This window comes from Neophocaena asiaeorientalis, unplaced genomic scaffold (genome assembly GCF_003031525.2).
Source record: "Neophocaena asiaeorientalis asiaeorientalis breed wild unplaced genomic scaffold, Neophocaena_asiaeorientalis_V1.1 scaffold31, whole genome shotgun sequence".
In the NCBI taxonomy this organism is placed as follows: domain Eukaryota; kingdom Metazoa; phylum Chordata; class Mammalia; order Artiodactyla; family Phocoenidae; genus Neophocaena; species Neophocaena asiaeorientalis.
In genome coordinates this window covers 2228915-2244661 of record NW_020175320.1, presented here as the reverse complement: position 1 = coordinate 2244661, position 15747 = coordinate 2228915, and the positions used below count along the sequence as shown (strand labels likewise).

Below are 15747 nucleotides of genomic sequence, written 5' to 3'. Positions count from 1 at the left end.
TGACTGCCTACCTTGTCAGTTTAGAGGTTAGTTTTAGATAGCACTCTAAAAGTTTGAGAACTAGGGCAGTCCCTAGGAAGCCCTATTTGTAATATTTTGTGATATTACAAATATTTTTATTTATGATATGAGGCTATCATATAAAAGAAGAAAAATTAACTGAAATAAATTTTGTCATAGAATGTTCAAGCCAGAAAATATTTAGGAGATTACTTTCCTCTCCATCTTCCAAGCACAAGGCACACAGTAGCCAAGAATGGCAGATAGTCTTCATCTCCATTACCATCTCTGAGTGGCTGGTGGTGGCTGAGGGACTGGAGAGTTAAGTAAGTGAAGGTCAATGGGAAGAATACTGTAATCAGTTAGCTGCGTCTCTTAAGGAGGAGAGAGAGGAGTAACAGCCTATGGGTTACAAGCTTGCTATCCTTCTAGTAAATGTGTGAGTGAATAAATGGGTATAACATTAATAATATGAAAGTAGTTTGCATTACCAAAATTTCTAGTCCAAGGGACTTTGAACAAAAGTTATTGTACTATTTTTATAAGACTTTACGAATTATTTATTTTTGAATAGATATACCCATATAATTTATGTTAATATATAACTGATTAGAATATACTCATATAATTACAATTTAAAATTAAGAAAAGGGTATACAGTGAAAAGTGTCCTGTCTTTCACCCCACTTCCCTGTCTTCCATATCCCCTCTTCACCAATGTTAATTTAAGAGATTTTTTAAAAACCTACGCTCTAACTCACACCTTTGTAGAAATTAAAATAATTATACCTTATTTGAAAAAGCTAAATCATTATAGCTTTCAAGAGCACACTGAGCCTAAAAACAACACTGAATTTAAACAACTTGTCTCTAGTCATAAAATAAAAGCATTATTTATTTTCATGAGCTAGATCAAGTTTATATTTTCAATAACTAGATGAGATTATATTGTCAACATCTTTTAATTTCTGTTATTTTATTACATTCAGGGTAAGGGGGAGAGGATGGAGAGAAAACTCTCTGTGTATGAAAGCACTTTAAAACTAAAAACCCTTTAGAGATATTATCAAAATTATGTTTAGAAACTGTATTTAATATCTCTATAGTTATAGCATAGCTTTCAAAATTGAACTTGTATTTAAAGAATTTAATAAAGTGATAATCACCATGCTTTTATTTCCAATTTCAGGGAAACCTCTTTCAGTTGCTCTCCATTTTACAATATGAGAATAATAATCTTTAAGTCTTTAAAGTAAATTTTGTGAAAGTATCAAAACTAGGCAATTTTTATTTTCATATTTAAGTTCTTAAGCATCTATCATGCTGTAATAAACATAGACTTGTTATTCTGTAGAAATGATCCAAACTTTTTGTTATTATTGTTATTTTGTGACAGCATGCAAGACGACAGCCTAGAAGCTTCTACTTCCATATCTCAGCTTCTAAGAGAGAGCTATTTAGCTGAAACTAGACATCAGGGAAACAATGAGAGGAGTCGAGCAGAGCCTTCCTCCAACTCTTTCCATTTTGGCAGTCCTTCTGGAGCTGCTGAAGGTGGAGGAGGCCAAGATGACCTTCCAGATCTTTCAGCCTTTCTGAGCCAAGAAGAATTAGATGAAAGTGTCAATCTGGCAAGACTGGCAATCAATCACGACCCTTTGGAGAAAGCAGATGAAGCCCATGCTAGAAGATGTTTTTCTTCTGATCAGATGAAACACTCACCTAAATCAAGTTTGGACCCTAACTTCTGCCAGGATAACTCTCGAAGTCCTACCAACTCTAAAGAGAGCCTCCAGGAGGCAAAAAGGCCACAGTATAGTTCTGAAACCCAGTCCAAAAAAGTATTCTTAAATAAGGCTGCCGATTTCATTGAAGAGCTGTCATCCCTTTTCAAAGCCCATAGCTCCAAAAGGATTAGACCTCGTGCCTGCAAAAACCACAAGAATAAACTGGAATCTCAAAGCAAAGTTATGCAGGAAAACAGCTCCAGTTTCTCAGATCTATCAGAAGGAAGAGAAAGATCTTCTGTTCCCATCCCCATCCCTGCAGATACCAGGGATAATGAAGTGAACCATGCCCTTGAACAGCAGGAAGCCAAGAGGCGCGAAGCTGAGCAGGCTGCCAGTGAGGCAGATGGGGGAGACACCACCCCAGGGTCTTCTCCTTCGTCTTTGTACTATGAAGAACCTCTGGGGCAACCTCCCCGGTTCACTCAAAAGTTACGGAGCAGAGAAGTTCCAGAAGGAACCAGAGTACAGTTGGATTGCATAGTGGTAGGAATTCCACCACCTGAAGTAAGGTAAAAATGTCCCATTAGTAATGTTTGGTAATTACTTTCCATCTACTGTGATCCTCCTCATTTTATCTTTCACGTATGTGGTTTCAAAACTTATATACTCCCTTTGAGTCAGAGTTTAAAGCAACACTGTCTTAATAGAAGTGTAATATTAGACATACATTCAATTTACAATTTTCTAGTCATCACATTTTAAAAAAATAAAAAGAACTGGGTGAAATTAATTTTAAAAAATATATAATTTAACCAATATATTAAAAATATTACCATTTCAACATGTAATCAATATAAAAATTATTAGTAGGATATTTTACATTCCTTTTGTCACCGGGGCTTCAAAACTCAAGGTGAATTCTGCACTTAACAGCACATCTCAGTTTGGATGTTAAATTTTCCTAGGAAATACTTAATGTGCATTTAGATTTCAAAAAAATGTAGTTGAAAAAGTAGATTGTAAGACCCAAGTTGTTCCAAACATACTTAAAAATTCTGTAAGAACTGAATTGAGTATCGGCTTTGACATTTAAATTAATTAAAATTAAACACAATTAAAAATTCAGTTCCTCAGATGCACTGGCCACATTTCAAGTGCCCAATACCACATGTGGCTAATGAACATGCATTAGCACAGATCTACAGCCTGTAACTTAAAAAACAAAGTATTTATGACCTATACTCAATGAATACCTGTGGTATTTTTTCAATTAAAAAGAAAGCAAATAATAGAATAAAGTCTGATAGAATAAAGGAAGAATAAGGCTGTGACAAAGATCAATTTAAAGATTTATTTTACATGTATTGTATTTATTATATACGTTTTGATATCCACTTAATGAGCACTCTTCTCCCTAATGCCAAAGTCTTTCCCTAATATGACTGATGAGTAGAAGGGATATTCATCTTTTATGTGTCTACCATCAGCTTTTCTGGAAGTAAGTAAAGCTAAGCTTCAAGGCTCTTCATGTACACAGGCTACATCTAATTTTGTGTTCTAATTTTATTTTATTTTTTTAAGAGGTCTTTACACTTTTATGAGCTTCAGGCCCCACAAAATCTGGATCCAGTCTTAACCCCCAGGGTGACATTTGCTACCTCTTGTATTATAATGTAATAATATATGAATAATGTGCTGGAAATATATTACTTTTATAGAGAATTACTGGTATTTAGAGTCCTATAAGAGTTACTTTGCCTCCCTAACCACCTAATTACTACTAGAATACTATTTAACATTTATTCTAGTTATGTAAGCAGGGCCTCATCTTCTTTTTGCAAAATATTCATATTATAGGGTAATAATAGCACTAGTATTAATAATATCTTTAATTATGTATTCCTATTGATTAAAGGGATTTTAGTATAAAAACATATTCATATATTGAATTTTGCTTTTCAGAGTCAACATAAGGCAATATTAAATATTATTTCTACAGTGGCGTATACATTTTACTATTTAGTTACCCAACTGACCTCCTTGAGGGCAGGGGTTCCATTGTTTTATCTTTGGACCTTGAGCACCAAGCATGGCTTCTAGCCTATAGTAGTACTCTGTAATGACCTACATGGGAAAAGAATCTAAAAAAGAGTGGGTATATGTATATGTACAAGTGATTCACTTTGCTATACAGGAGAAACTAACACAACATTGTAAATCAACTATACGCCAATAAAAAAAATGACAACAAAAAGAAATCATCCTAATTTTTATAGGACAACAATAAGACTATCAGACTTCAGAGAAGGGCTGGAGGACTAGAAAGGTCAAAGAAGACTTCAGAGACATACGGGAATTTTAGTTGAACCTTGAAGAGTAAGAAGAAGTTAGGTAGAAATTTAACTCATTTATGCATTCAACAAATACCTACTGAGTTACTAAAGTGACTCATTGATGGTACAAAATAATTGGGAGCTATTGGAGGTCAGGGACCTTGTTTTGAAACCAAGTCTAAAACTCTTCTAAGAGGGCAGCTCACAGTCTAATAGAGGAATCAGACAGACATATAATCAAAACATTGCAATACTGTGTAATAAGGGTTGTAACAGAAGTATGTATAGGATGCAATGGCAGCTCAAAGGAAGATGTGATATTTTGCCTGAAGTGCAGGATGAAGGAAACATTAACGCTGGAGGTGCCACTTTAGTTGATAAAACTAAGGGTGGAAGAGGAAAGCAAGGGGAAAGGCCTAGAGACGAATGTTTCCAGGGAACTGCAAGTACTTGGCTATGTGACGAACATGGGATAACAGGTGAGGAAAGATGAGAGAAAAGACAGAAGAAGTAGGCAGAGGGACAGGTCCTTTTAGGCCAGGTCAACTCAACATGTTTACATAAGTACAGATGCTGGAATAGTAATAGTATCTTTAGATGACAGTGAGGAGACTGTACTAACTGGAAAACAGTGGAGCGAGATGATTTCGAAAAGCCTTGAAAGCAAAGTAGAATAGTTCAAAAGTGGTTTCAAAAGCAAGTGGAAAACAATTAAGGTTGTGTATAAGGATGTACTAAGATGAAAGGGCGAATTTAAGTAGAGTTAGTCTGGAAGAATGAGTTAGACCCCAAAAGAATGGACCCATGAGGCCACTTAGGAAGCTGTGAAGGGTATTCCAGGCATCAGATCCTCTGATCAGACCAGGGTAGGGGTAGTGCGAAAGCAGAGAAAAGACGTGAGAGAGCAATATTTAGAATAAAAGAAACCAAGCCAAACTTGGTGACCGACTAGATAGGAAGGATGAGTTTGAAGCTGGGTACCTGAGAGGACTCTGGGGTCACTGTCAAGGTCTGAGAAACTGGAGGTGGATGATTTGAGTCTGAGGAGATGGAGGGACCATATCCAGTAGACAGTCAAAATGCAGGATTGAAGGTCAAATGAGAGGGTAGTGGAACTGGAGACATTCCAAGGAATGCCCTGGACACTGGGAAATTTGGACACAGTATCTCTGGCATTACAAAGGGACTATAAATACAGGTAACACTTGGAACTAACTTCTAGCTGTGCTAGACTGGGCCAGGGTTTTCCAACCTTCTTTTGGCAGTAATTCCTCCTCCCGTTTTTCTCCCCACAGTAAATCTGTTACATGACCCCAATACGTAGTTCACACACACATGCACTTTTTTTCTTTTCTTTTTTTAAAAATTTTTATGGGAGTATAGTTGCTTTACAATACTGTGTTAGTTTCTGCTGTATAGCAACACACACACACACTTTTTAAAGATAAAATTAGTGCTTCTGGGATTGAAGAGAGTTGGGGTGGAGGGGGGAATGCAGTCCTACCTTTTTGCTCACCACTGAAATTCCTAAAGCATCTCCATAGAACCCAGACGCACAGATTTTGATTTGGAGAACGCCTTTAAAAATGCATTAAAATAATGAGACACTTTGGTTTGCCATAAAGGAAAACACAGTCAAAAAGAAAAGTATCCTTTTTGCTATTTTTGCAAGAAAATGTAATACATACACCTGGCAACTGAAGTCTAACCTTGTATGTGTGTGCCTCTTTGTGTTCTCAGTATTCTACCCATGTTTTTATAACCCTAGTTTAGCAAATTGAAGAATCCTTTTTGCCTATATTTGTTGATTTCCAAGTTGACTGGGAAGAAATTGTTTTGTTTTGTAAGGGTAGGATCCTATATCATTAAAGCTAGCTGTTTTGAAAGCTTGTTAATCTTGAACATGGCTTCATTGGAGGAGTTGAAATACATTCATGCGTTACCCACAGATGAAAGAGTCTGCAGGAATTCACAGCAAATGGCCATGATCCCTTTTTGTATCCCGACTCAAAATTCTTTTCCCAGGAATGTACAGCTGGGTCACACTAAGTATGTTTGCTTGTACATAACACTCTGAAGCAGCAAAAATTTACCTTTTATAGATGCTGATATCTGCTTTGGCTATTAAGTTTTTGCTATTGCTACTTCTGGACATTTGCCTGTAAGTGGCGTGCTGAGGGAATAAATTAGCTGTAAAGACAAAGGATGCTTGGGAATTCCCTGGCGGTCCAGTGGTTAGGACTCCACGTTTGCACTGTCAAGGGCACCCGCTAAGATCTCACAAGCCGTGTGGCATGACCAAAAAAAAAGACAAAGGATGTTTTAAATGATATAGGGAAATTTTAAAATATTATAAATAATTATATATGATACGTAATGTAAAATATTATGTAAACATTTTAAAACATTACCTTATTTAGGGGCATTTTCTTCTACCTTCTGGGAAAATCTATATACCTTCATTTACTCATTCATGCAACAAATATTAAGTGTTTATTATGTGCCATGTACTGTTCCAGGCAATAGGATTAAAGCAGCGAACAAGGAAAATTCCCTGCCTTCATGGATCTTAGAATCTAGAAAAGAACACAGACAAAAATTCCAGTGATTATGTAATTACAATTGTGATAAATGTTATAAAGGAGGGTGCATAAAGCAAAGGGACCAAACCTTGTGAATGGGTTGGGGAAGGTTTTCCTAAAAAGTGGTATTTAAGCTGAGACATAAAAGATGACTAGGAGTTAGGCCAGCAAAGCGGAATTTAGGGAAGAGTGTTGCAGGGTGAGGGAATAACAAATTTGAGGCAGTGAGACAATGGTTAACTTTAAGGAACTGAAGGAACTGATGTCACCAGAACATAAAGAGTGAGGAGGAAATGGTTTGGGATAAGTTCAGAGAGGGAGGACAGAGGCTGGATTTCAAGAGCCTCCCAGAACAAGCTACTCAAAGTGGGTCCCTGGACCAGCAGGTCAGCATCACCTGGAGCCTTGGTGGATATGCAAATTTGCAGGTTCTACCTTGGACCTACTGAATTAGGATCTCTAGAGCACAGGCCCAGACATCGGTGCTTTAACAAAGTGCCGTTTGTTTCTGTGCTGAGGACTTCTGCAATCTCTACAGAGACCTCATCGCCCCGGGGGGCTGGCCCCTTGCTCTGCTCCTTGACCTGAAGGTTGTAATCTCTACTTCATGTTCTAGCACCTGCTCCTCAGTTCCTACTCCAACAGTACACCCCTCACAGCCTCTTTCTGTTGGTGTCACTCACCCTAGCAGGTGGTTCTTTGAGGTAGATCTGTTTTGAGATAGAAAACCAAGCTAATGTCTGTGGTGTCCACTTGGCCCATGGGAAAACCCACATCTTTGCCCTCACAAACTTTGGAAATGTTGGCGGTTTCCAACGCAGCCCTCTCTTCTTGCTCTTCCCTCTTGGACAATGCTAAATATCCTTTCACCTTAAAAGTTTTTGAGGTGGGCTTCCCTGGTGGCACAGTGGTTGAGAGTCCGCCTGCCGATGCAGGGGACACGGGTTCGTGCCCCGGTCCGGGAAGATCCCACATGCCGCAGAGCGCCTGGGCCCGTGAGCCATGGCCGCTGAGCCTGCGCGTCCAGAGCCTGTGCTCCGCAACGGGAGAGGCCACAACAGTGAGAGGCCCGCGTACCGCAAAAAAAAAAAAAAAGTTTTTGAGGCAAGAGCTGGGTAAAGCCTCTGTACCATCACCAACTCGAGAGGCTACAAGTCAAGATCTCCAAGGGATTCTGTAGAAGTCCCTGTCACTTGCCTACTAACCTTCTCTATTCAATCTCTCAACCTCCTTATCTATACTCCCAAAGTGGAAAAGGATCACCAGACAGAATTTTCTGAATTGTTTTACAAGTGCATTTTGAACAGATACTGAAGAATATCTACAATATGGATATATTATAAGAATAATAGCACAGATACCTGTGTGCCCGCCTTACTATCATTTTTAAATCTACTGTCTTCCTGATCCTGTCCCTTCCTCCCTGCTCAGAGGTAACCACTAGCCCAAATCTTGTTTTCTCTTTAAATTTTTCTTAACAGTTTTTCTTCATAATTTTACAACATATCCTTATGTCCTTAAACAATATTGGTACAGAAGTATTTACAGGTGAAACGACACAAAGTCCTATATTTACATTAAAATAAGTCAAAGTGGGGAAAAGAGGAAGGTATAAAAGAAACACATCTGCCGTTTGTTGAAGCTCAGTGATGCGTGCGTGGGGGTTCATAATACAGCTTCTCTACTTTGTGTACATTTGTAAGTTTCCATAATAAAGAGTTAAAAAAATTTTTTTAAATTTTACTGTTGTAAAATGCTTATGTAAGTGGAATCATAATGCACGTATTCTTCTGCTACTTGCATTCTTTTCTCTAAAAAGTATACCCGTGATGCTGCGTGTAACTCTCATTCATTCACTTTCGTTGCTACATAGTATTTTACTGTAAGGTGAGAGAATTGTATCACTGATGTACATTTGGGTTGTTTTCAGTTATTTTCCTAATAGGAACAATGGTATTATAAATGTTCTAGCATAGTCTCCTGGTGCACGAGTATGTCTAGGCATGGAATTGCTGGCAGAGTATGTACAACTTCGACTTTATAATAACACCAGATTATTTTCCAAAGGAATTGTTTCAATTTACATTCCGACCAACATTACATAAGTGTTCTGGTTTTTCTACATTGTAATATGGATATTATCAGATGGTTTAATTTTTGCAAATCTGATAGGTATGAAGGCTTCTTGTGATTTTCATTTTCACAAATCTCAACTAATGAGGTTGAGATTTTTTTTAATATGTTTATTGATCATTTAGGGTTCATTTTCTATGAGGGGTCTGTTTACATCTTTCACTAGTTTTTCTATCAGTTTGTTCTTTTCTTATTGATTTGTAAGAATTTTAAAAATATGATTAGGAAACTAATCATTTGACATTGTGTGTTATGAAAATATTCTCTCCCCATTTGATCTTTCTTTATGGTATCTTTTGATAATTAGATATTTTTAACTTTAGTATCAAATTAACTGAAGTTTCCTTTATGGTTTTGGTTTTTATAGTTTGAGTCTAACGTACCAAGAATTTTCCACCTGGAAGAACTCAATAAATGTTAATAAAAGTTAAAGCATAGACATAACCATCCCACCTGTAACCCCACACTCCTATGAGTGAAATATAGCCATTGGACATGAAAAGTTAAGTTCGTTAACTCAGTAGTGGTCAAACAAGACATACAAAACATTGAATTGTGTTACGAAATCCAACATAACTTTGAGTCCTGTTAGAAAATGTCTACTATTAATATACTCCAGTTGCACTTTCTATATGAAGAGTCATTCTGATGCATGGAGAGAGCTGAAGATGTCAGTAAGTAAATAAACTACCTTTTGGCTATTTCAGGGCTTACATTCTTTACTTAAGAGATCAGGCATCTAGTCCCCAAGCCTTCTTGAAAAATGAAAATGAAACAGACTAGAGGCTCCAATAATCTTAATTTGAATTCATTCACTTAACATTCATATAACAAACATTTTTTGAAACGGCTATGTCATGCCATACGCTGTGCTAGGAACCAGATAAACAAGTGGTAAACCAAACAAAAATGATAATCTCTGCCCTGTGGTGTTTATTGTCCAGTAAGGGAGAGAGATCTTAAACAAATAAACCTATAAATAAACATATAATTATAAGTGATATGTAGGTTCTGTGAAGTAAACAAACAAGGTATTAAGAGAGGGAGTAGTAGGAGGTGGGACAGGGACATTGGAAAGGCTGGGTCAGGGTTAACCGAAGGCTCCCAGTAATCATTCTTTTAATGAGCATTATTACTGGTGAGCCACAATAACACATTCAAATAATGTTTAGGAGTTGTTAATGTGCTAAAACAATGAGTCATAATATTTAGCCACACCATATTTTAGACAAAATAGTAACCTAAGAGCAGAATGGTGCTATGTAGCTTAAAAGTCCAGTTAAATCTGGAAAATGTGTCTCTTCAGTGTCTTCATTCCCAGGCTTGGTAGCTAGCCAAATCAGCAGGTCTGGCAAGCTGTCCTTAGTGCATTAAAGATGGAGCCTCCTTTATCATTTGGACTTGTCCCATTTCCCCAGATCACTGACTCATTTCTGCTGAACCATGAATCATGTCTGGCATCCAGTGCCATTCTGTAAGTGTCATGGAGATCTGGAGTTCTAAAAACATGCATCCGGGCAGGGTACTTCTATGAAAGCATTCCCTAACGTGGATAGATGTCTGAGGAGAGCATGTTTCCTTCTTTCCCTCAAAAGTCTTCAGAGTAGCTGGGTAAATTTTAATTTCTTTTCAGAAGGCAGCCTGACTGGTGCCTTATTTCTCTGTGGGTCATGGTGTTAAAGTAAGAGTGACAGTGGTTACTAGCTGTCCTTTGGGGCTGGCTGAAGCCATCCTGGCCATCTGAGTAAGGACAAAAATGTTTCTGACAGAGAGTTTGGGCATTTGAATCACTCCACTTATCGCCTCCAGCTGTCCAATTGCTCAGAGATGTTTCTACTCTCATTTTGGTAAAGAAGAGAAATGTTATCCAAAGAAATGAGATAACCTTATAGTGTTTATATAAGGGAAGGTATTTGTTTGTTTTGAAATATTTATATTTGTCTTATCAAATTAATACAGGTACATTGCTTAACAAGTCAAATAATATTAAAAAACAGACCATTTTCAACTATTTTTGCAGTTTCCTATTTATTCACCTCTAGATTTCTAAATTATATGCCAGTGGTTCTCAAACTTTTTGTTCTTAGGACCCCTTTACAGTCTAAAAAATTATTGAGACGCAAAAGAGGTTCTGTCTATGTGAATTATATCTATAATTATCATATTAGAAATTAAAACTGAGGAACTTTTTAAATAGTTGCTTACTTATTTTAAAATAACAGTGATAAACATGCTCATACAAATAATTTTATGAAAAGTAACTGTATTTTCCCAAAAAAATATTTGAGTGAGAAGAGTGACATTGTTTCACGTTTTCTGCAAACCTCGTTAATGTCTGGCGTAATAGAAGACAGCTAGATTGTCCTATCTACTTCTGCACTTGGTTTGCTGCGATATGTTGTCTGGGTTGCAGTTAACTTTAAAAATCTGGCATTGTACAGATATGTAGCTGGAAGCAGGAGGAATACTTTAATAGCCCTTTCAGATAATGTGGCTATTCTGATTTGATACTACATGAAAATTCAACTGCAGTAGTTTCTTAAAGGTTAGTTGCAATGTGAAATCTGAAACCATACCAATGAACTTTTGTACCATGCTGTACTAAAACCCTCTGTCTGTCTTGAACTTTGAATGGATAACATCATGTATTGGTCATTTGGAAAATGAGTAATGTAGATCTTCCAAATGTTGACACATTTTATTATATAATATTTAGAAAATCATATATGTTAATATCATGGATTTCATTAAAAATCTCTTTAAGTATTAGGAAGCCCTAAACTCACTATGGGAGATACAAGTTTTCCAAAACTCTAATTTTTCCTTGAAAGCTCAAATTTTTTCATTGGCAACAAATGGGATCAGTTATTTTTACTCGAAACAACAGGCTTACTTCCTTCATTTTTGAGAAAACGTCTGCCAAATACCCAAATCTGAATAACCATAATTTGTCAGCTGTTCTTTCAAGTTAAGATACTGCCTCATGCATTAACTGCCTAGTTCAACTTAAAAAGCCACACAAGTGCTCTTCTGTATTCAGGAGAAATGCTTTATGCTACTTCCCATTTCGCCACCCAGAACGTTAAAAAGATGTGGACTTGAGGTTGAGATGCAATAAATGTAATGATTTTTACTGCTTCATTGAGGACATTTTTAAGTGAACCTGGCTTTTTTTTTTTTTTACCTGCAAGTGTGGTGGTGAAGAACCCAATGACCCCTACTCAGTTTTATGCTGCTGAAGCACCAGTAATTTTACGCACTGTGGCTTTTGCACCATCAGTGTAAATGTTAACACAGTGAAAGGCAAATACTATCTTAGTATTGTAGGAAAACAGTTTTGTCTTCAGAGAAAGTGAAAGCGAAGAGAGCCACTGTAATACGCTTATAAAGCACTACTGCTTGGTATGCTGATGCTATTTGCTCTTTACTTCCTGTTCCAGAAGATGGTGGTTTAGCACCCCTTCACTAAACCAGAACCTCCATTGTTCCTTCCTTCATTGCCTCAGTATAATCATAGCACACTCTTGTTTTAAAAAATTGAATGTTTAACTTCTTGTTACTATGAAAGTATTATTTTCTGCCAAGCCCAATAGGGAAAAATGACGGCTTCCTTGCTTGTATAACTTTTAATTTTCACCTGGAGTTGATGACTGTCTCGTTTTTTATATGCTTAGCTCTGTGGTCCTAAGACAATTCATCTCAGTTTTCCAATTTATTTGTAAAACATTTCCTAAATACTCTGTTCCACACAGTTAAGCCGCCAGGCCCATCTATTTTTTACCCTTCTTCCTCTTGCTCCAATATGGAGCAGCTACTCACACAGCCAACAACTCAGCCTTCAGCCTGGGGCATCTCCTAACTGCTCAGAAGAGAGGATGCAACCTGCTGGGGGAATCTAAATGTTCATTTTCTAAACCTGCAATCAGTGGCCCTATTTTAAGCTCTGTATCTCCCTCCTCCATTGTCAGTGCGTTTCCACACCCCCAAACTTGTATCTCTAAATCCTGAAACTTGCTGCACAAATTGCTTGCTTTCACTGACATCCCCAAGTAGGCACTTAGTTTTCAGATTTTTCAACTCTCCTCGCTTCTCATTCTGCTTTCCACCTTCCAAAAGTGTTTGAGGTCTCAGGTCTGCTGTTATCTCCCTTCCCATTCTTTTGGACCTTGTGCTTTTTATCCCTTTAAAAACCTCCTTTATTCTCATTTTAGGGTCATTTCCAGCAGAGAGTAAAGATAAACACATGTTTTTCTGGACATTCACTATTTGTATTTACAACTACCTTGCTCTGAGGGTTTGTTCATACAAGTTCCATGGGGTCCTGCTGAGATTCATGCTTTGGAAGATTTAGAAACCCATTTCAGCAGCTGCATGTACTGCTGCTGCCACAACAGATCAAACAATGGCAGAGAATTTGATGAAGCAAATAAAATACTTACGAAATATTAACTATCAATTCTTTCTATCATTTGGTCTTTCAACAAATCCAACACAATTTTTCTGCATACCTACTATGTGCCAGGATGCTGCTGTAAGTGTGGGATTATATTGGTAAGACTGACAAGGTCCTCTCGTGGAGTTTATAATACAGTAGGGGGAGCAAATAATAACAAAGTCAGCAAGCATATAAGATAATTTCAGACAATAATAAGTGCTATGAAGATAACACAAGAGGATAATGTGAGAGTGTCTGAGGATAAAGAAGCTACATTAGGAAGAGGTTCAGGGACGGCCTCTCTGAGGAGGTGACATTTGAACTGAGGCCTGACTGATGAGAAGGGCCTATTTTTATAAAGACTGGGGGACAAGGATTTCAGGAAGTACAAAAATCCTAACATGGAGAGTAGCTTAATGTGTTCACAGAATAGAAAGAAGATCAATGTGGGTGCAACACAGTAAAGGGAGAATGATGGGAGAAGGGATCCAGCAGTCAGAGCTGGGAGGCAGGTTTGAATGTTATCCCAAGTAGAGGTGATAATTGAAACTAAGGGATGAGGTAATGGCCAAAGGAGAAAGTGTACAGAAAACTGGACTAGGCAGTGTGGATGCTGCATGAGCTTGTAAGCCACCGTCCCTACCTTCAAGGAACTTACAATTTAGTGAAATTGGTGAGACAAGACAGATTCCCCAAATAGAGGATTATAAAAGACAGTATAAGGGAGATGGGCTCAGTGCTTTGCGATGACCTAGAGGGAGGGGATATGGGGACATGTGTATGCATATGGCTCATTCGCTTTGTTGTGCAACAGAAACTAACATGGTATTGTGAAGCAATTATACTCCAATAAAGGTCTATTTTATAAAAGACAGTATATAATCAAGCCTTGCATGACACAGTATAGTTTAAAAAGAAAAAGGTAAACAATCATTGAGAATTGATGGTAAAAGGTGCTTTGCATAGGAGGTGATGCCTGAGCCAAACTGATGGATGAGTTATATTTGCAGTAGCTGAAAGGTGAGGAAGAGAATCTCAGCTAGAGAGAAACACATGAGCAGAGGCTCGAATGTAGGGGTGAATATGACATACTTATGGAACAGCAGAGAAAAGCTTAACTCTTGGGAAGCCATCGAATAGGTGAGTTTTCTTAAATGTGCTTTAGAATCTTGCTTTGTAAATGGTGGGAGGGAGGGGTTCAAGCACTGAGTGGTTAGATCTCAAATTACAATAAAGATTAACGATTGCCACGACTCCTTAATTTTTGACATTGAATAAGGGTAACGTCTCCACCTAATTTCTTTTTAATATGATGTTGATTAATAATTATTACTTTAAAAATGAAAACAATTCTAAAAAGGGGTACACTGAGACACCTCACCCCATCTGTCTTCATCCATCTTGTTTCCCCTCACCCCAATAGGAAGCCACTTTGATTTTCATTCCATTCTTTCCAGTTTTCCTTATGCATATGCAAACAACATGACTATATCTTATTTCCTGCCCCCTGTTTTAGTTTCCTAGGGCTACTATAACAAAGTACCACAAACTTAATGGCTTACACAACAGAAATTTACTGTCTCACACTTCTGGAGGCTAGGAGTCCAGAATCAAAGTATCAGCAGGGCTGTGCTCCCTCTGAAACTCTGAGAAGACTCCTTCCTTGTCTTTTCTAGCTTCTGGTGGTGGCGTTCCTTGGCATTCATTGGCTTGTGGCTGCATCACTTCAATTTCTTCTTTCAGTTGTATCATTCTTAATAGGAGCCACTTGCTAATTTCCTGAAAAAAGTGTCACTGTGAATCCTGCCATTCCTTCTCATTGTTACAACCAAATTACATCATAATAATGGATTGTTTAATGTCTTGGCTCTAAGTTTGCCACAGTTTTCTTCTCAGGGAATATCTGGAGCCATTTATGTTATTAATTCTCACATTTCAGTCATGCCAATGTTCTTCCTTGCAGGTGGTACTGTGAAGGCAAGGAGCTTGAAAATTCCCCAGACGTTCACATCATCCAGGCAGGAAAACTGCACTCACTGACCATTGCTGAAGCCTTTGAAGAGGACACAGGACGCTATTCCTGCTTTGCTTCTAACATCTATGGGACAGATTCAACTTCTGCTGAGATTTACATAGAAGGTAAAGCAAAATACTCTTGGAGCATGGCACTTACTAGTAAGATATATAGCTATAATATATAAGTATTTATTGAGGGCCTGCTCTACCACACACTCTTCAGTGGGGATAACAGCAGTGAGCCAAACAGACAAAAATCCCTAGGTTCGTGGATAGATGGCATTTACATTGTAATAGGAGAGACAGAAAATAAATGAGATAAATAAAATATATAATATGTTAGGTACATGAAATGATTCTGATCATCAATTTCAATGTGTGTGTGTCTCATGGGGGAGGTGGTTCCCACACCAGCAACAAGCAATTCTTCATGGCATCAATTTGGTTTCCTACAGTTTAACTCAATTCTGACCCATCTACCTGGAGATGGTGTCAGATCCAACAAGTTAAGGGCTCAG

The 15747-nt window shown here is 37.7% G+C and overlaps 1 protein-coding gene across 2 annotated transcripts in view; it reads left to right on the top strand.

Moving 5' to 3' along the window:
• The first annotated feature begins 1391 nt into the window (after positions 1-1391).
• Positions 1392-15747, top strand: part of MYPN (myopalladin) — a 63880-nt gene continuing 49524 nt past the window's right edge. The window contains exons 1-2 of one of the 2 annotated variants that reach the window (XM_024765544.1): positions 1392-2299; positions 15177-15352. In XM_024765544.1, coding sequence (XP_024621312.1) covers positions 1398-2299; positions 15177-15352 — 1078 coding nt within the window. In that variant the 5' untranslated portion in view covers positions 1392-1397. Of the gene's footprint in view, positions 2300-10605; positions 10626-15176; positions 15353-15747 lie in introns of those variants that run through there. The other variant, XM_024765545.1, reaches the window with a different exon arrangement.